Source organism: Monodelphis domestica, chromosome 8 (genome assembly GCF_027887165.1).
Source record: "Monodelphis domestica isolate mMonDom1 chromosome 8, mMonDom1.pri, whole genome shotgun sequence".
NCBI lineage: Eukaryota > Metazoa > Chordata > Mammalia > Didelphimorphia > Didelphidae > Monodelphis > Monodelphis domestica.
In genome coordinates this window covers 74,015,388-74,035,462 of record NC_077234.1, presented here as the reverse complement: position 1 = coordinate 74,035,462, position 20,075 = coordinate 74,015,388, and the positions used below count along the sequence as shown (strand labels likewise).

The 20,075-nt window shown below is 38.8% G+C and overlaps 1 protein-coding gene across 4 annotated transcripts in view; it reads left to right on the top strand.

Moving 5' to 3' along the window:
• The window catches only part of XRCC5 (X-ray repair cross complementing 5), a 167,959-nt gene that overhangs the window by 24,164 nt on the left and 123,720 nt on the right, over positions 1-20,075 (top strand). For 2 of the 4 annotated variants that reach the window (XM_016425099.2, XM_016425100.2), the window contains exons 4-5: positions 17,570-17,618; positions 18,831-18,953. In XM_016425099.2, the coding sequence (XP_016280585.2) occupies positions 17,570-17,618; positions 18,831-18,953 (172 nt within the window). Of the gene's footprint in view, positions 1-16,309; positions 17,481-17,564; positions 17,619-18,830; positions 18,954-20,075 lie in introns of those variants that run through there. The other 2 variants (XM_056807258.1, XM_056807259.1) reach the window with 2 other exon arrangements.

The window sequence follows — 20,075 nt, the reverse complement described above, 5'->3', positions numbered from 1 at the left end:
TTAAATTTTCCCCTCCTGTATATATATTCCAGGTCTGGTTTTTTTGACATTATTTTTTTTATTTGGTCAATTTCAAACATTATTCCTTGGTTACAAAAATCATTTTCTATTCCTCCCTCAAGCCGGTTTGCAATTCCACTGGGCATTACATGTGTCCTTGATCAGAACCCATTTCCAGGTTGTTGGTATTTGCAGTAGGATATTCATTTAGAGTCTACATCCACAATCATATCCTCTTTGACCCCTGTCATTGAGCAGTTGTTTTTGGTGGTGTTTTTACTCCCACAGTTTTTTCTCTGAATGTGGATAGTGTTTTTTCTCCTATATCTCTCTGGGTTGTTCAGGATCAATGCATTACCACTAATGGAGGAGTCCATTACATTCGATTGTACATTTATGTGTATCAGTGTATCAGTCTCTGTGTACATTGTTCTCGTAGTTCTGTTCCTTTTGCTCTGCATCACTTCCTGGAGTTTGTTCCAGTTCCCATGGAATTCCTCCACTTTATTATTCCTTTGAGCACAATAGTATTCCATCACCAACATATACCACAATTTGTTCAACCATTCCCCAAATGAAGGGCATCCCTTCATTTTCCAATTTTTTGCTACCACAAAGAGCGCAGCTATGAATATTCTTGTGCAATCTTTTTACTTATTATCTCTTTTGGGTACAAACCCAGCAGTGCTATGGCTGGATCAAAGGACAGACAGTCTTTTATCTCCCTTTGGGCATAGTTCCAAATTGCCCTCCAGAATGGTTGGATCAATTCACAACTCCACCAGCAATGCATTAATGTCCCAACTTCATCACATCCCCTCCAGCATTCATTACTTTCCTTTACTGTCATGTTAGCCAATCTGCTAGGTATGAGGTGATACCTCAGAGTTGTTTTGATTTGCATCTCTGTTTATCAGAGATTTAGAACACTTTTTCATGTGCTTATTAATGTTTTTAATTTCTTTGACTGAAAATTGCCTATTCATGTTCCTTGCCCATTTATCAGTTGGAGAATGGCTTGATTTTTTTGTACAGTTGATTTAGCTCTTTGTAAATTTGAGTAACTAGACCTTTGTCAGGGGTTTTTGTTATGAAGATTGTTTCCCAATTTGTTATTTCCCTTCTGATTTTGGTTGCATTGGTTTTGTTTGTACAAAACCTTTTTAATGTGATGCAGTCAAAATTACTTATTTTACATTTTGTGACTCTACGTCTTGCTTGGTGTAGTGAAAATTTCACCTTTGTTATAATATTAAAACTATGGCCGCCAAGGAATTTACTTATGAAATTACTAAAATGAAACACTCAAGTCAGAATGGAATTTATGGTGGTTTAATCACAATGGGAGTAAGAGAAGGGAGAGAGAGAGGAGGAGAGAGGAGAAAAGGGAAGGGGTTACTCAACCTATGGCAGGGAGCCAGAGGGAATTTAGGCCCAAAGAGCCAAGGTAGAGAAGGAAACAGTCCTTGACTCCTGTGACCGATCTGAAGGGAAGCTGTCTGCGGGCCTCCACCTTGCTCAAGCTTCTAGCACCAACTCGTGGCTAGCCCTATCCACAGGAAGTGAGCGAATTCCAGAGGCTGCTTTCTCCGTTACTTGCTGTGCCTCACAAGTGCCAATGGTGGCTCAAGCTTGGCTTAGGACAGCCCAGGTGGGCAGTTAGTTATTTCTGATTTGTCATTGACTAGCACATGCCCATGTAGTGTGGGTGTGCACAATTTTGGGTGCTAGACCAAGCAAGATGGAGATTTTAAAATTCACAATCCCCCCTGATGATGATTGGGGGACTAGTCTCCCCAATTAATCACTAACATAAGCGTACTGCACCCCGAAAAATTCTAACTGCAAGTGTATACAAAATTTTGCTCTCTAAGAGGAAAACTATAATAGTTGTAGATATGGGGAAATAGAGGAGAGAGATAGACAGCAAACCAATGTTTTGCTGGGCACATTGACAAAAGCCAATTAGGGGGCAGTCCCCTTTGGCATAAGAGTGTACATTAAAAAAAAATGTTCAATCAACCGCACCCCAATGTTCTCTGGATCTTCCTGTAGTGAAAAGGTTTAGATATCTTTCTGCAAACAGTTCATTCTCTGGATTCAGTTAGTTAGCAAGCTTCTTCTCTGAAGATCTATCTCGAACAAAATTTAAATCTTGGATTTTATGAAATACAATCCCCCCTGAAGAAAGTGTTGAAAAAAAACACTGAGTCCAGCTGAGGATGCAAGGTTTAGATGTGGGGGGTGTGTGAGTTAATCTAAAAGGAAAACAAAACAAAAATGAAAACAAAATAAAAAAAAAAGAAGAAAAAGGGAAAAAATTATGGGAAAAATATAGATCCTTTATATATACATATATTTATATTAAAGAAGAATTCAAAATTAGTATCAAAATATCAAAAATCTATGTATACAAAAATTTTTATAAAGCAAGAATAAAAAAAAAATTTTTCACAGGCCCCTGTATTAGGGTGCAGTTAAGTAATTTCTAATCCCACAACTCTGTAGGACAGAATGCAGCAAATTTCACTTACCCATTTGCAGCCAAGGCTACAGGAATTTGCCATACTATAGGAGAGAAAAAAGGACCAGATTTTTATTTATTATTCATATATATATATATATATATATATATAGGGAAGTGTAATTCCCTCATATGATTTTACCTTCATTCCCAGGGATGTAGGGAGCCAGGATGGTAGCCAACCTTTGGTACTTGTCTGTAGGTATTTTCACGAAAAAGTGTGGATACAAGGAAGGCCTACATCTTAGCGTATGTCAAGTGTCGCAACCCCGAGTCACACACTAGGTTCAAGTCCTTAGTATTGGCTTAGAAGTGCATCAGCCCTACCTGGATTGGTCTTTGATTTTTAGACCTGTGAGCTCTTTTGGCATTAACCAGGTTATCTCTGTGCTCCTTTTCTGATCTCGTTCCTAGAATCAGACACAAACATTAATCATAGTCCCACAACAATTATCAGTAAATGGCAGGTTCCCATAGTCTAAAGCTGTTTGGGTGCGTATTAATAATAATAGCAAGTATATATATTTAAACTAATATTGTAGAATAAAAATTAATATTGATTGTATGTATCTTAAGTACATAGAAATGAGAAAAAGGGGAAAAAATAAAATATTGTAATAAAAGAATAATAATAAAACAAGGAAAAGAGAAAAAAGGAAAAAAGAAAAAAATTAAATTTAGGAATTCAATGTGTCAAAAGCAGAATAAAACAGTTCCACTTGTTAATGGGTAGTTATCTCCAATGCATGTATAGGATATAGTCAATCAGTCTCAACAGAAGATGCTCTCTTTACATGTGAGCAGTGAATTCAAGAGTCCTTTTCTCCAACCTTTATAGATGTTGGAGTAGTTAACAATATTTGGAATGGTCCTTCCCAGGAAGGCTGGGTTGTTCCCATACGCTGGAAGTTCTTTATATATACGTTGTCTCCTGGGTTCAGGTCATGAAGTGAGAAGTCTAGTGGTCCGGCTTGTACTGCAGCTCCAGATTCATGTAGCTCACACAGTTTGTCCTGTAATTCCTGTATATAGGAAGCAATAGTAGTATCTCACCCTAATAGCGATGTATAAGCCGGGGAGAAAGGCTTAGCTTGTGTAGGCAGATGTCCAAAAAGCATTTCAAATGGTGAGATGTGTAAGTCTCCTCTAGGCCTGCTTCTAAGATAAAATAAGGCCAGAGGGAGATTTTCAGGCCATTTTAAATGGGTCTCAGTGCATAATTTGCCAATCATAGTTTTAAGTTCTTTGTTCATCCTCTCAACTTGGCCTGAGCTCTGGGGGTGATATGGAACATGGAATTTTGGAGTTATCCCCAAGCAAGAATATATCTGATTTTTAACAGAATCAGTAAAATGGCTCCCCCTATCGGAATCAATACGTGCTGGCAGGCCAAAGTGAGGAATAATTTCTTTTAAAAACACCTTAGCAACAAAAGCCTCTGTGGCTCGGACTGTAGGAAATGCTTCCGGCCATCTGGTCAGTTGGTCTACTATGACCAGACAAAATTTATATTGTCCAGCCTTTGGCATTGTTATAAAATATATCTGCAGGTGCTCAAAAGGTGTGTAAGCCAGAGGACGCCCACCAAAGGCTTTGCCACGAAAGGCATGTTGGTTATATGCCTGGCAGGTAGAGCAGGCTGAACACACTTTAGAGGCTATGGTGGTTATACCAGGGGCTATCCATACTCTCTTAACAGAGTCCATGATGCCCTGGGTACCAAAGTGGCCATTATGAACAGATTGGCAAATTTGGTGATAAAAACTTCTAGGGAGCAGGGGTTTTCCTTCAGATGACACCCAAACTCCATTGATCTGTTTTGCTTTGAATTTTTGTTTCCATTTTTCCACTTCCTTCTCATTATAGGAAAGTGATAAATTTAAGTCATCAGTAGTTGTTAATGTTAAAAGTAATTCAGGCCCTTCTATGGCTGCTAGCTTTGCAGCAGTATCTGCTCGGTCATTTCCCCTAGAGTCAGGGTCAGTGCCACCTGTGTGGGCTGAGCAATGAACTACAGCTAGGGCTTCAGGCAGCTAAAGAGCAGAAAGGACTTTATTAGTAATTTCAGCATTAGCTATGGATTTTCCAACTGAGGTTAAAAATCCTCTCTGGAGCCATTGCATTCCAACTGAGTGACAAATGCCAAAAGCTTATCTAGAATCTGTATAAATTGTTGCCCTTTTACCCTTGGCAATTATACAGGCATGTTTCAGAGCTATGAGTTCTGCCCCTTGAGCGCTAATGTTAGAGGGCAGTGAAGCTGACCACTCAGTGGCAAATTCTGTGACTACAGCAGCTCCACTGTAGCGTATGCCATCCCTCATGAAAGAAGGACCATCAGTAAATAAGATCAGGTCTGAGTTTTTTAAGGGAGTGTCCAGGAGATCATCTCGAGACTTTTCTGCCATGGACACTAGTGTTTCACAACTGTGTAATGGTTCTCCTGAAGTTGGTAAGTCTGGAAGCAAGGTGGCAGGATTAAGGGTTGTACAGCATTTCAGAGTAATATTTTCATTGTTTAGCAAGGTTATTTCATACCTTGTAATTCGCTGATCAGAAAATGCCTGTGTTCTCTGTCTTAGCAATAATGCTTCTACCTCATGTGGGCACATAATTATTAGTGGGCATCCTAATACTAGATCAGCAGTTTTTGTTACTAGTAAAGCAGTAGCAGCCACGCCTCTAAGGCATGGTGGTGCTCCTGAAGCTATTGGGTCCAGCTGGGCTGAATAATAAGCAACTGGGCGCTGAGAAGGCCCCAGAGTCTGAGTTAAAATGCCTGAAGCTACTCCTCTTTGCTCATGTACATACAAAGTAAATGACTTGTAATCTGGGATGCCTAGAGCAGGGGCAGATAAGATAGTCTTTTTTAGCTCTGATAGAGCTGACAGGTGTTTAGGCTCTAATTTGAGGGGTTCAGGGAATGAATCCCTTGTTAGTGCTATAAGAGGTTTAGTAATTTCTCCATAGCAAGGAATCCATTATCTGCAAAACCCTATTGCTCCCAGAATTGCTCTTAACTGTTTTTTAGTGGTAGGAGCACTCAATTTTTTATTATTCTCAATTCACTTGGGAGAAATAGAATGGGTACCAGCTGTCAGAATGAACTCCAAATATTCTACTTTGGGGAGACATCACTTAACTTTATCCTTCGAGATCTTATGACCTCTTTTATGCAATTCCAAAAGAAGGTGTTTACTATCTTCCTGACATGCTTCTGCATCTGCGGAAGCCAAGAGTAGGTCATCTACGTATTTTATTAATTTGCTGTTTTAAAATTTTATATTATCTTGTATCTTGTCCCAAAATTTGTGCAAATAAGGTCGGGCTTTCTACATAACCCTGGGGCAAATGACTCCAGGAATATTGGGTGCCATTCCAGGTGAAAGCAAAAATATGCCTCGAGTTCTCATGTATGAGTATGGAAAAGAAGTCTGAGCACAAGTCTACTACTGTAAAGTATGTAGCTGTGGTAGGAATAGAAGAAATAATAGTATTGATATTGGGAACTACGGAGTGTCTCTTTATAATGTGATTGTTCACAGCCCTCAAATCCTGTACAAATCTGTAGAGGTGTTTTCCATCGGGCCCCCATTTTGTTTTTTTAATGGGGAGGATGGGCATGTTGTATTCAGATTTACAAGGGCAAATTATTCCTTGGTCAATTAATGAGTTTATTATTAGGGTAATGCCCTCTGTTGCCTCCTTGGAGAGAGGATACTGAGGAATGCAAGGAGGTGGGCTGGATTTAGTTTTTATTTGCACGGGAGCAGCTGATTTAAGTAAGCCTACATCAGTAGAAGATGTGGCCCAAAGAGACTCTGGTATATCTGTGGGTATTTCAAAGGTAGGATGCTCCTTTGCCTCCTGGCTCTCTGAGAGAAATACAGGGAATAAATTTAAGGTTTCCTCGGGCACTTCTATGGAGAGAGAGCCATCTGGGGCACACATTATTGTGGCTTGTAATTTGCATAGTAAATCTCTCCCCAGCAAATTTGTGGGGGATCCAGGCATTAAAAGAAAAGAATGTTCAACAGTTAGGGGTCCCATGCGTACCATGCGAGGAGAAAGTTTTGGGACTTTAATGATTTTCCTGAAATACTTACTACTTTTAGGGAGCCAATAGAATCACATTTTTCATCTGGTTTGCTTACTAGAACTGACCTAGATGCTCCAGTGTCTAAAAGACAGTCATAGTATGAACTTCCTACCTTTAAAGTGACATGAGGTTCCTTACTATTTGGGGGGGATTGTATAGGGATTATTGGCATTAAAATATCAGGGTCTGGAAAATCAAAGGTTTCATTCTTTGATTCCATGTCCCTCGCTCCCCCCCCCCCCATTCACACCTTCATAAAGATGCTTGGGCAGTTTTTTGGGACCCTCCATGCTGTTGGGGGTGTTCACCCTGAGTGTTACTTGACCGAGCTCCATTTCTTATATATTGTTGTTGGGCATTGTATTGCGTATTATCATTTTCCGTGTTTGGAGCACTGTCATTATTTAGATTGGCATTGTGGTTCCTATAGTTATTATTCCCAAAGGTGTTATTATTTCCATTTTTCCGTAGCCAGCTCCTACAGACTACCATTGCATGGCCTCTCTTCCCACAGAAGGAGCATATTAAGGGGTATGTTAATGATTTATCTGTGGATTCCTGCAAGGGAGCCATTGTCTCCCTTAATTTTCAATTGTTCCTGTATCATTCTTTCAATTTCTTTTTTTAAGTCTGCCACTGATGTATTGTGTGTCTCATGTTTTTTTATATGACCCTTATAGACATATGTTGCTACTTTCCTCAGTTCTTCAAGGTCCATAGACTCCCAGTTGGGACAGCTAGTTTCAAAGTAGTCCTTTACTACTAAACAACAATTCCTAATGAATTGTTTGCGTATATATTTAATGTCCCTTTCTCTGGTCAAATCAAAGTCCATATATGTATTTCCTACGTCAGTAAGTCTGTCCATAAAGTGGGAGGGGGTCTCATCACTTTCCTGTTGGGACCGTTCAAATTTTTCCCATGTATCAGGTCTATCAGAGCAGTCTCTCATGGCTCTTAATAATGCTTCTCTGGCCAGGGCTAGTTTTGTGTGATCTTGTACAACATTAGGGTTCCAGTGTGGATCTACATTTGGCCAATGGTGAGCTCCTCTACCACTTTTCTTATTAGCTAGAGAGATGACATTATTTTTCTCTCTCTTTGTCAGAAATGTATCTTAACAAATTTTCCACATCCAACCAAGAAGGGTCAAAATTTCTGAATATATTCTCTAATTTTTCTATAACCAATATTGGTTCTGCCTGAAATGATGGAACATTGTGCTTGAATTTTTCTAAATCGTCAGGTTTAAAAGGTGTATAGTGTCTTACAGACACCAAGTTCCCTTCTTTATTAAAGGTGGGCACGTCCCTTAATGGAAATAAACTTCTGTCTAAATTATCTGGTGTTACTGCTTGCTCTGTTTTCAGGGGGGTAGGTAAGAGAAGGGAAAAGGTTAGGATTATTGGCTGTTAGAGCATGAGGGTTGGGGATGGGAGCATGAGCATGGGTTGGGGGAAGGGCCAGCGCAGGAACAGGGGGCGGTGCTGAGGGGACAGGGTAGGAGGCATGGGGTGGGACTAAGGGGGCGGGATCAACAGGGGCAAGGCAGGGAGGTTAGGGGTTAGGGGTGGGACCAGGGTGGCAAGGGCATGAATGAGGGGTGGGGCTGAGGGGACAGGGTAGAAGGCATGGGGAGGGACTAAAAGGGCAGGAGGGGCAGGGCAGAGAGCATGGGGGGGGTGGGACCGGGACAGGATGGGCATGAATAGGGGGCAAGGCTGAGAGGTCAGAATAGGAGGCATGGACAGAGGGAGGGACCAAGGTGGGAGGGGCAGGAATGGAGGTAGGGGGAGGGGCTCGGTGGTCAGTAGGGAGAAGAGCTGGTTGGTGTGAGAGGGCTTCTATTTGAGCCAAATTGTTTTGGGCAGGGTGGGTCAGGGAATCTGATAATGATGGAGAATGGAGAGATAAATCACTCTTATTGCGGGATGTTCCTAACTCTTTCAATGTTTTGCAGGAAAGTTTTTATCTCTCCCCATTTTTCCTCCATAATTTCATCCTGTTCCTCCAATCTTTGATTAATAAAAGTATTTTGTTCCTTAATTTGTTTAGTAATAGAAGGAACAAGCAGGTGTTCTCTCTTAGAGGAGATTGGGTATATTACAAGTACAACAATTACAGTCCCAAAGAAGAGGAATATAAGGGTCACCAAGAGGCTTATAGTTTCTGAGAAAAACCATCCTTATAGGAACACCTACTAGGAATCCTATGGACTTGGTTATTGAACTTATAAGCCAATTTCGAAGCAAATCATGCAGTGGTTGAATCCACATTTTTTCCTTCTTTCTTTCTTCATTTATTTGTTTATTTATTTATTTATATTATTTATTGTTAAGTCAATTACTAAGTTGCTTGTAAAGTTTTTCTTCTTGTCAGTAGGTGTCTCTCTTTACTGTCTACTGCCAAGGGCCTATTCTGTTGTAAATTCTCCTTATTAAGCTTCTGGGAGGGGTCACAATTAGATAAAACCAAACAAAGCCTTATGGGGGGTGGCAGAGACCGTATAAAAAAAAGGCTGATTAGGAGTGAATAGGCTGTAAACAAAGGGTAGAGCTAAAACTCCTTCTTTTACAAAGCGTGTATATGGGAGGGTCCCAGCAATCTTCTTTAGCCCTCAGTCTAAAACTGCTAGGACCATGTGCTGTCTTCCTTGAGCAAAGTCCACTTAAATTTTAAAGACTAGAAAGGCGAGGAAAACAGGAAAATGGGTTTTAAGTTGGCTCCCTAGCTGTACTCAGCTGTTTTTGTTGTGGGGTTAGAGCTCCTAAGAGCTCCGTTCTCCAGAGTTTCCTCGCTGCTAATCAGTTGATTAGATAAGCCTGGCCTGGCTTTCAATCCACTGAGCCACCCCCTTAAAGTAAAGGGAGGAGGAAAAGAAAAAACCTGCTGACCCCAATTTAAATTAAGGAGATAAGAGAAGAGAGAAAAAGTGTTTTATACTCACCTATTCTGGCAGCTGTATCTTCAAGCCGAGTTAGCTGGTAAAAGGACTGACTGAGTGAGGAGGAAGTGGGGTGAAAAGGCAAGAAAATTCAGGAAATTTATTGAGGTCCAATAAACCTTCAAGGTCTGCCAATTATTGTAGTGAAAATTTCACCTTTGAAGATTGTTATAATATTAAAACCATGGCCGCCAAGGAATTTACTTATGAAATTACTAAAATGAAACACTCAAGTCAGAATGGAATTTATGGTGGTTTAATCACAATGGGAGTAAGAGAAGGGAGAGGGAGAGGAGGAGAGAGGAGAAAAGGGAAGGGTTTACTCATCCTCTGGCAGGGAACTAGAGGGAATTTAGGCCCAAAGAGCCAAGGTAGAGAAGGAAACAGTCCTTGACTCCTGTGACCGATCTGAAGGGAAGCTGTCTGCAGGCCTCCACCTTGCTCAAGCTTCTAGCACCAACTCGTGGCTAGCCCTGTCCACAGGAAGTGAGCGAATTCCAGAGGCTGCTTTCTCCGTTACTTGCTGTGCCTCACAAGTGCCAATGGTGGCTCAAGCTTGGCTTAGGACAGCCCAGGTGGGCAGTTAGTTATTTCTGATTTGTCATTGACTAGCACATGCCCATGTAGTGTGGGTGTGCACAATTTTGGGTGCTAGACCAAGCGAGATGGAGATTTTAAAATTCACATTGGTTTTAAAATCTTTCCCTTCCTAAAGGTCTGACATGTATATTATTCTGTGTTCACATAATTTTCATATAGTTTTCTTCTTTATGTTCAAGTCATTCACGCATTCTGAGTTTATCTTGGTGTAGGGTGTGAGGTGTTGATCCAAGCCTAATCTCTACCACACTGTCTTCCAATTTTCCCAGCAGTTTTTGTCAAATAGTCTATTTTTGTCCCAAAAGCTGGGATCTTTGGGCTTATCATAAAATATTTTGCTGAGGTCACTTACTCCAAGTCTATTCCACTGATCCTCCTTTCTGTCTCTTAGCCAGTACCAAATTGTTTTAATGACCACTGCTTTATAGTATAGTTTGAGATCTGGTACTACAAGGGCACCTTCCTTTGTATTTTTTTTTTCATGATTTCCCTGGGTATCCTTGATCTTTTGTTCTTCCAAATGAACTTTGTTATGGTTTTTTTCTAATTCAGTAGAAAAGTTTTTTGGAAGTTCGATATGTATGGCACTAAATAAATAAGTTTGGGTAGGATAGTCATTTTTATTATGTTAGCTCATCCTACCCATGAGCAGTTAATGTTTTTTCAATTGCTCAGATCTAGTTTTAGTTGTGTGGAGTTGTGTTTTGTAGTTGTGTTCATATAGTTCTAGTGTTTGTCTTGGCAGATAGATTCCCAAGTATTTTATATTGTCTAAGGTGAATTTGAATGGAATTTCTCTTTCTAATTCTTGCTACTGAGATGTGTTGGAGATAGATAGAAATGCTGATGATTTATGTGGGTTTATTTTGTATCCTGCAACTTTGCTAAAGTTGTTGATTATTTCAACTAGATATTTAGTTGATTCTGTAGGATTCTTTAAGTAGACCATCATATCATCCACAAAGAGTGATAGCTCAGTCTCCTCATTGCCTATTTTAATACCTTCCATTTCTTTTTCTTCTCTAATAGCTACTGCTAGTGTTTCTAGTACAGTGTTAAATAATAGAGATGATAATGGGTATCCTTGTTTCATTCCTGATATTATTGGGAATGCATCTAGTTTGTCCCCATTGCAGATGATGTTGGCTGGTGGTTTTAGATAGATACTGTTTATTATTTTTAGGAAAGACCCTTCTATTCCTATACATTCTAGTGTTTTCAGTAGGAATGAGTGTTGTGTTTTGTCAAACGCTTTTTCTGCATCTGTTGAGATAATCATGTGATTTTTGTTGGTTTGCTTGTTGATATGGTCAGTTATGTGGATAGCTTTTCTGATATTGAACCATACTTGAATTCCTGGTATGAATCCTACCTGGTCATAGTGGATAACCCTTGTGATGACTTGCTTGAGTCTTTTTGCTAGTATCCTATTTAAGATTTCTGCATCTATGTTCATTAAGGAGATTGGTCTGTAGTTTTATTTCTCCGTTATTGATCTGCCTGACTTTGGAATCAGAACCATATTTGTGTCAGAAAAGGAATTTGGTAGAACTCCCTCTTTGCTTATTATGTCAAATAGTTTGTATAGTATTGGGATTAGGTGTTCTTTGATTGTTTGATAGAATTCACTTGTGAATCCATCAGGTCCTGGGGATTTTTTCTTAGGGAGTTCTTTGATGACCTATTTGATTTCTTTTTCTGATATGGGATTATTTAAGAATTCTATTTCTTTTTCTGTTAATCTAGGTAATTTATATTTTTTGTAAATATTCATCCATATCACCTAGATTGCCATTTTTCTTGTAACATAATTGGGCAAAATAGTTTTTAATGATTGCCTTAATTTCCTCTTCATTGGAGGTGAGTTCTCCCTCTTCCTCCATGATACTGTTTATTTGGTTTTCTTCTTTCCTTTTTTTTAATTAGACTGACCAGTACGTTGTCTATTTTGTTTGTTTTTTCAAAATACCAGCTTCTAGTCTTATTTATTAGTTCAATAGTTCTATCACTTTCGATTTTATTAATTTCTCCCTTAATTTTTAGGATCTCTAATTTGGTTTTTTTCTGGGGGTTTTTAATTTGTTCGCTTTCAAGTTTTTTGATTTGCATGTCCAATTTATTGATCTCTGCCCTCCCTAATTGGTTAATATAGGAACTCAAGGATATAAATTTTCCCCTGAGTACTGCTTTGGCTGCACCCCATAAAGTTTGAAAGGATGTCTCATCATTGTCATTTTCTTCAATGAAATTATTAATTGTTTCTATGATTTGTTCTCTAATCGATTTTGGAGAATCATATTATTTAATTTCCAATTAATTTTTGATTTGGCTCTTGATGTACCCTTACTGATCATTTTTTAAAGCCTTATGATCTGAAAAGGTTGCATTAATTATTTCTGCTTTTTTGCATTTGTATGCCATGTTTTTATGACCCTGTATATGGTCAACCTTTTTAATGTACCATGTGCTACTGAAAAGAAGGTCTATTCCTTCTTGTCCCTATTTATTTTTATCCATATATGTATTAACTCTAATTTTTGTAAGATTTCATTCACCTCTTTTACCTCTTTTTATTTGATTTATATAAATTTGATAGTGGTTGGTTCAGGTCTCCCACTAGTATAGTTTTCCTATCTATTTCCTCCTTCAATTCTACTAGTTTCTCCATAAAAAATTTGGATGCTATACCATTTGGTGCATACATGTTGATTAGTGATATTTCGTCATTGTCTATACTCCCTTTTATCAGGATGTATTTACATTCCCTATCCCTTTTAATTGAGTCTACTTTTACTTTGGCTTTGTCAGATATCATGATTGCATCTCCTGCCTTCTTTCTATCAATTGAGGCCCAATAGGTCTTGCTCCAATCTTTAATTCTGACCTTGTGATTATCTACCCGCCTCAGGTGTGTTTCTTGTAGACATTATATGGTAGGATTTTGGATTCTAATCCACTCCCCTATTTGTCTACGTTTAATGGGTGATTTCATCCCATTCATGTTCAAAGTTATGATTGTCACTTGTGAATTCCCTAGCATTTTGATATACTCTCCTTGTTTTGATATACTCTTCTGTACTTTCTTCTTTTGCTATATCCTTTTAAACCAGTGGTTTTCTTTTAATCATTCCCCCTAATCCCCTTCCTTGGTATGCTTCCCTTTCTGGTCCCTCCCTTTTTGTTCCCTTCTTTTTTTTTATGGTCTGTTAAGTTCCCTCTTCCCTCTCCTTCCCTCCCTTTTTGTCTCCCTCCTCACTAGCCCCCTTAGTTTCCCCTTCTCCCTTTCCCTGTAGCATAAGATAGAATTCAAGATCCCAATGAATCTAGATGCTCTTCCCTCTCAGAGTTGATTTCACTGAGAGTAAGGTTTAAGTATTACTTATTAACACTCTCTTCCTCTCCTTATGAGTATTCTTCCCCTCCCCTTCCCATGTGTATTTTTGTGTGAAAAATATTATTTTATTCATTTTATTTCTTTAAGTATCTCTTGGTACCATAATCGATTCCCCCCACCCCTTTTCTTTTTTTTTTTTGCATAAATAGCCCTTAATGCCCCAATCTTTTCCTATGAGTGATTCTTCTAATTGCTCTTATAATGAATACAATTTTTGAGAGTTACAAATAACATTTCCCCATATATTAAGATATAATTTGATCTAATTGTAGCCCTTACAGAAGAGATTGAATAAAAAAAATTTTTTCTCCTTTTCCCTCTCTTTCATATTTACCTTGACCTTTTCATGTTTCTCTTGATCTTTGTGTTTGGATATAAAAATTTCCACTTAGTTCTGGTCTTTTCTTTACAAATATTTGGAAATCTTCTATTTTGTTGAATGCCCATACTTTTCCCTGAAATTATAGTCAGTTTTGATGGATAGGTGATTCTTGGTTGAAGACCCAGTTCTCTTGCCTTTCTGAATATCGTGTTCCAGGCCTTGCAGTCCTTTAGTGTGGAAGCTCCCAGGTCTTGTGTGATCCTGATTGGTTCTCCTTGGTATCTGAATTGCTTTTTGTAGAATTTTCTCCTTAGCTTGAAAGCTCTGGAATTTGGCAATTAGCTTCCTTGGTGTTGTCTTTTGGGGATTTAGGGTAGAGGGTGTTCTATGAACTCTTTCAATGTCTATTTTGCCCCCTTGTTCAAGAACATCAGGGCAGTTTTCTTGGATGATTTCTTGTATTTTGATGTGAATATTTCTGTTTATTTCTGGCTTTTCAGGTAGACCAATGATTCTCAAATTGTCTCTCCTTCCTCTGTTTTCCTGATCTGTCACCTTGTCAGTGAGATATTTTATGTTTTCTTCTGTTTTGCCAGTCTTTTGACTTTGCTTTATTAATTCTTGATGTTTTGCAACATCATTGTCTTCCAGTTGCCTAATGCTGGTCTTTAAAACTGGTTTTCTTTTTCAGTTTGATTTATTCTGCTTTTTTGTGACTTCCAGCTGTTTTTCCAATTGGGACTTCTTGTCTTTTAGACTGTTGTTTTCTCTTTGAACTATTTCCCACTTTTCTTGCCAGAATGCTTCCATATTTTTGATAAGCTCCAATTTGAATTCTTCCAGAGCTTGTGGACAATTTTCATTTTTTTTTTTTGGAAAGTTTTGACTTTGTTTGAATTTCTTCTTCTATTTCCTCTGTAGCCTGGGTTTTTCCCCTGTAAAAATTTTCCAGCGTCAATGCCTTCTTCCTGTTTTTCTTGGAGGGTGTTTGTTGGTCCTGGGCACAATTAGCTATCCCTGTGGTGGTTTTTCCTTCCCATTTTAGTCAGAAACCTGAGTGAGATGTACAGGTTCTATGTTTATGGAGTTAAGGAGCAAGGTTTTTGCTGGAGGCAAGCTCTCGACTCTCCTCAGCCTCTGCTGTTTATGAGAGCACCCACGGTCTGTGCTCCCCAGCATGCCAGGGTTTTCGGTGTAGCTGCTCTCAGGGGTAGGTCCCTGGGGGTCCTAGTCAGCTCCCAAGGACCTAGAGGTGCCCTTTGCTTACTCTAGAGGTGCCCCTCCCTCACTTGCTGATTCTGGCATGGGCTGGCTTTGGCTCTGTAGGTGGGGTTGGGGAGGGTAGATCAACTCATGTTTGGGTGGGAGCTTTTTCACTCTCTTCTAGTGTGGAAATACCAAAACCCCACGTACCTTCAATGCTGCGCCCTACTTTAGAGTTCTTCCGTTCTTCTGAAAATGGCTTTTACGGTCTTTTGAGGTAGTCTATTTCAGTGGATGCTGGGGAGAGGAAGCATCCTGTGTCTAGACTGCCGCCATGCTTACCCAGAAGTCCCCCCAGTTGTTTTTTCTTATGAGATATTTCATATTTTCTTCTACTTTTTTCTTCTTTTTTATTTTGTTTTATTGTTTCTTGATGTCTTATGAAATCATTAGGTTGTATTTGCCCAGTTCTGCTTTTTAAAGACTCAATTTCTTCCATGATCTTTTCCATTTGGTCCTTCTATTTTCTTCATTGGATTTTTGTGCCTTTTTTCCAGTTGACCGGTTTTGCTTCTTAAGCTGTTATTTTCTTTTCCCATTTTTCTTCAACCTGTCTTATTTCATTTTTTAATTTCTTTTAAGAGTACTTCCAGAGCTTGAGACCAATTCATGTTTTTTTTTTGTTGTTGTTATTGTTGTTTGTTTGTTTTTTAAGTTTTGTTTATAGTTCCCTGGATCTTGTCATTCTGTGTTGGTTCTGCTGTTTGCTCTTCCCCATAGATGTTTTTGAGAGTTACATGCTTTTTTCTGTTATTTACCTATTTTCCAGCCTTTTGTTTTTTTGGGAATTCTATAAACTGCTTGCTGATTTTCTCTCCTTTGCTGGTTTATAGGATTAAGCAGCATGGGCTGAGCTAATGTGCCCTGGGGCCAAGTCTTCAATGCAGCCTACTGCTGAGGCTTGAGATTGCCCACCAGATGGATTTTTGATCCTCTCCGGGGCCTGGAATGTTAAGGGGCAGATCTGAGGTGTTATTTTGCTGATGAAGCTCCCATCGAGAATCCCAGTTATCTTATGCCCTATCATAGAGCCTAGAGTAGTAGGTGGTGGGGTGGGGGTGGTTGGCCAGAAATCCTCTGTGTGCAGTTTTGCTTCTCTTTTTCCTTTATCCCATGAAAAATGACTTTGCCTACCTTTCAAGTTGCGTTCAGTGGGATTGCCCTGTGACTTCTTGCTGTTGGATTTGTGTTCCTGTCTTTCTGAAGTCCTTTTTAAAGATTGGTATGGATGTATAGGCTGAGTGGTTTCAACTTTTGTTGCTATTAAGTCACCATCTTGACTCCTCACCCCCAGGTAATAATTCAATATCGCAAGGCTTTAAGGGCTAGGCAAATGGGGTTAAATGACTTATCCAGGGGTCACATAGCTGGGAAATAGTACATACCTATGTTCCAAACTCCAGTATTTTTGTTTAAGACTATGTTATCCTTCTAGTCTCTCAGGTTTGCTGCCTTGCTCCCCATTCTCCTTCACACCACATATCCAGTAGTTGCCAAATCTTATAGCTGCTTCATGCATAGCATCTCTTACATCCATTCCCTTTTTTCCCCAGTAGCTCCTGCCCTGGTTCATATGCTCATCACCTTCTATCCAGACTATTCCAATTGCCTTCTCTGCAGTCTACCCTCCACATAGCTGCCATAGTGATTTTCCTGAAGCATTATTCTGAGCATGTCACTTCCTTCCTTAATAAACTCCCAACTGGCTCTCTGTGGCCCTAGGTCCTGCATTTAGTTTTAAAGTTCTTCATAGCCTGGCTCTAAACTGCCTTTCCAAACTATCCTTTTGAGCCAAAATGCCTTCTTGCTGATTCTCATCTATAGCAGGCTAACCTTTTGTCTGCATCATTGTACAGGCTGGAGATTTCCATGTTTTCTTCATTTCAGGAAGGACCACTCACCTCACAAGGAGGTGTCTTGAGTGAGACAGAGGTACCCAAAATTGTTGACCTCGCTCTCTCTTCCAGAATCATTGAAGTCTGATGGCAAGCAGAAGTCTTGTCTAACCAAGCTCTAAGGCTCCATGGTGCCTGCTTCAGCTGCCTTCAAGGTCACTGGAACAGACTTTTCTCATCCATCCATTCCACTGGGGAAGTCTTCACGTCTTTGGGGTAGACATCCCCTAAGTCATCAATGTTTGATGCCTGTCTACTGAGACACTTTTACCAGGCATAGCTATTGTTTGTGCTCTAGCTTCCTGGGTGAGAGTTGGTTAGCAAGTGGACACCAAAAAGGAGAATGAGCAACCCTGTAAAGGGTTTGTTTGGCAGGTCCTCATACTCAAGGTGCTATTCCTACAGGAACATCCTTTACACAGTTGGGTGCTATATAAATGTGAGCTGTCATCATCATTGTTAAAACGTCAAAATGCCAGCTTTGTTAACCAATTTGAAATGAATGTCTCTTTCCCTTAACCAGATTAGTCCTCGATGCTCTCATTGTGTGTATGGATGTGATACAAAAGGAAACCATGTAAGTATTGCAACCAAGGAGAAACCTGCAAATATTTTAAGTCTCTTCTCCTAGTGTGGCAGTTAATTCTTTTTTAAAAGTTTACTGGCTACTTTATCACAAGATCACTTCAGTATTTAATCCCTGGGACATGAAGCTTTTGGCTCATCTGTAGCCTTCTAGCTTAACACATGATTGTTAACAAGTTGTCTTAGTAAATGGTGTGATAAAGCATGGCATGGAGAAAAGAGTTTGTTATTGAGAACACTGAACTTTAACACTTGGAATCTCAGGGTCTAAGTTTCTTTATTAGTAAAATGAGGAGGTGGAGTTCTAGTTTTGAAGTTTTACGGTATGTATGTTCACTGTGGCCAACTCCCCATTTAAGGTCCTAACTGCCCAAAAAACAGTATACACATGTTTAAGTGATTTTTTGGCTTGACATGTTGATGAATTGATTTTTGCAATTCTAAAGAACACCAATATTTTCATTCTTCATCTGTCCATGGGAACTCTTATTTCCGTGGAAAGGTAAAATGGGGGATTTTTTTTTGAGAAGATAGAATTGTTTTTGTATAATTTTCTTATTGAACCTTTTTAAAATTAATTGCTTTTGTCCTATAACTGCTTAAGTTAAGGCTCTTTATTTCTGAATTCACAGATTCAACTGTATCTTCTTACTTGGGGTCTTTGGTATAAATGGATTTCAATGACCCATTTATTGATTGGCTCCATGACCCTGCTAATAAATGTTAACTTGCTTAGAGAATTGCTTCTGTTTACCCTTTTGTTACATTTCACTTGTAACATTTTCCTGCCCAGATACTGTGTAACTTTAACTCATAGCATTAGAAATAGAGTAACAGAATGGATTCATCTCTGGCCCATTTTCTTGGGGAACAGTGGCAAGATGAAGTAAATCAGGGAGGAAGAGGCTCAAGGATCCCACACATTAGCCATTTATGTAGAAATTGGGAAACTGTTTAAGAAATATAATCTCTTCGTAGATACCCAGGGACTTCCTCCAGGTTGACAAAAAATAATACTATTTCTTTACCAGGGATTCAGTCAAGAACCACTATTATAGACCATTAAAACCATGAGAACAATAAGAACCATATTAATTTCATTGAGATTTACTCCTTTGGTCTTTTAGTGGCACAATTTCTCTTAATTACTTTCTAATATAACATAGATAATATTTTCCTAATACGATCATTTTCTTTCTTCTAGTGGAAAGAAGTTTGAAAGGAAACATATTGAAATGTTCACTGACCTGAATAGCCCCTTCAGCAAAGACCAGATGGACATTATCATCAGTAACTTGAAGCGGTCTGACATCTCCCTGCAGTTCTTGTAAGAGTGTGGGTCTAACATATCAAGCTAGAACCTGTCCTTGGCACAGCCCCATGTTATAGGAATGAGATGATAAATCCAAGGAATGTGAATCCTTCCTGTAGTCCTCCTTTCCAGTATACCCACTCCTGCTGCTTCTGTATTCGGAGCCAGCATGTGGCTTATTTTACCATCCTTTAGAATAAGCCAAAAACCCAAAGAGAAATTCTGAGAGACTGTCTACTCTATCTACTTACTTCATGTAAGCATGTCATGCAGAGAGTTTGTCTACCTTTTAAAACCATTTCCCAAGAATTCTGTTGTAGAGAGGACATTTCCAGAAACATTAAAAGTCAGGAGAAAACAGGTTTTGGAGGATTTTTTTAAAGTTAAGACCAGGGAAAGAGAATGTAGGGTCATAGTGCTGGAAAGATGAAAATTTGGTGGGGAGGGGAATTGTAATAGCTGTATTTTTTAAAATATGATTTGCTTTACTAATAAAATTATGCTATCAATGTAGAAAAATGTTTGAAGACCTGGGGCGGGGGGGTGGAACCAAGAAAATTAAAGGGAAAAAATATTAGAGGAAAAATATTTTTTCCTCTGTCCCTCAATTCTGAAGGGGCATTCAAATAATTCCTTAAAGCAGAGGGTCTAAAAGTATAGTATTCAGACCCCTGAAGGTCCCTGAGACATCTCATTGGATCCAGATGGTAAAACTATTTTATTATGATGATAAAATATTACTTGCCTTTTAAAATATTTCTCCCTTATCCAACTACAAAACTGTGTGAAAGCTAGATTTTCTTCATATAGTTCTACCATAACAACATATGGCAAAAAATTAAATGAATAAGTAGCTATGAGAATCCAGCTCCTTTTCTGTTCGGCCAGATGTTAAATTTGTAGAAATATAAAAAACAATTCTATTCTCATTAAATTTTTTTGTTTTAGAAAATTAGGTATTTTTTACAAAAATATGTCATGTTTGCATGCCGTGGGTTTGTTTAAAATGTATTACAATTTTACCAATTTTAATTTCTAATATGCAAAATACTAGTAGCTATCACATAAACAAAAGCTTTTGGGGATCCTCTAATTTTTAAGAGTATAAATGGGTCCTCAATAATTTTTAAGAATGTA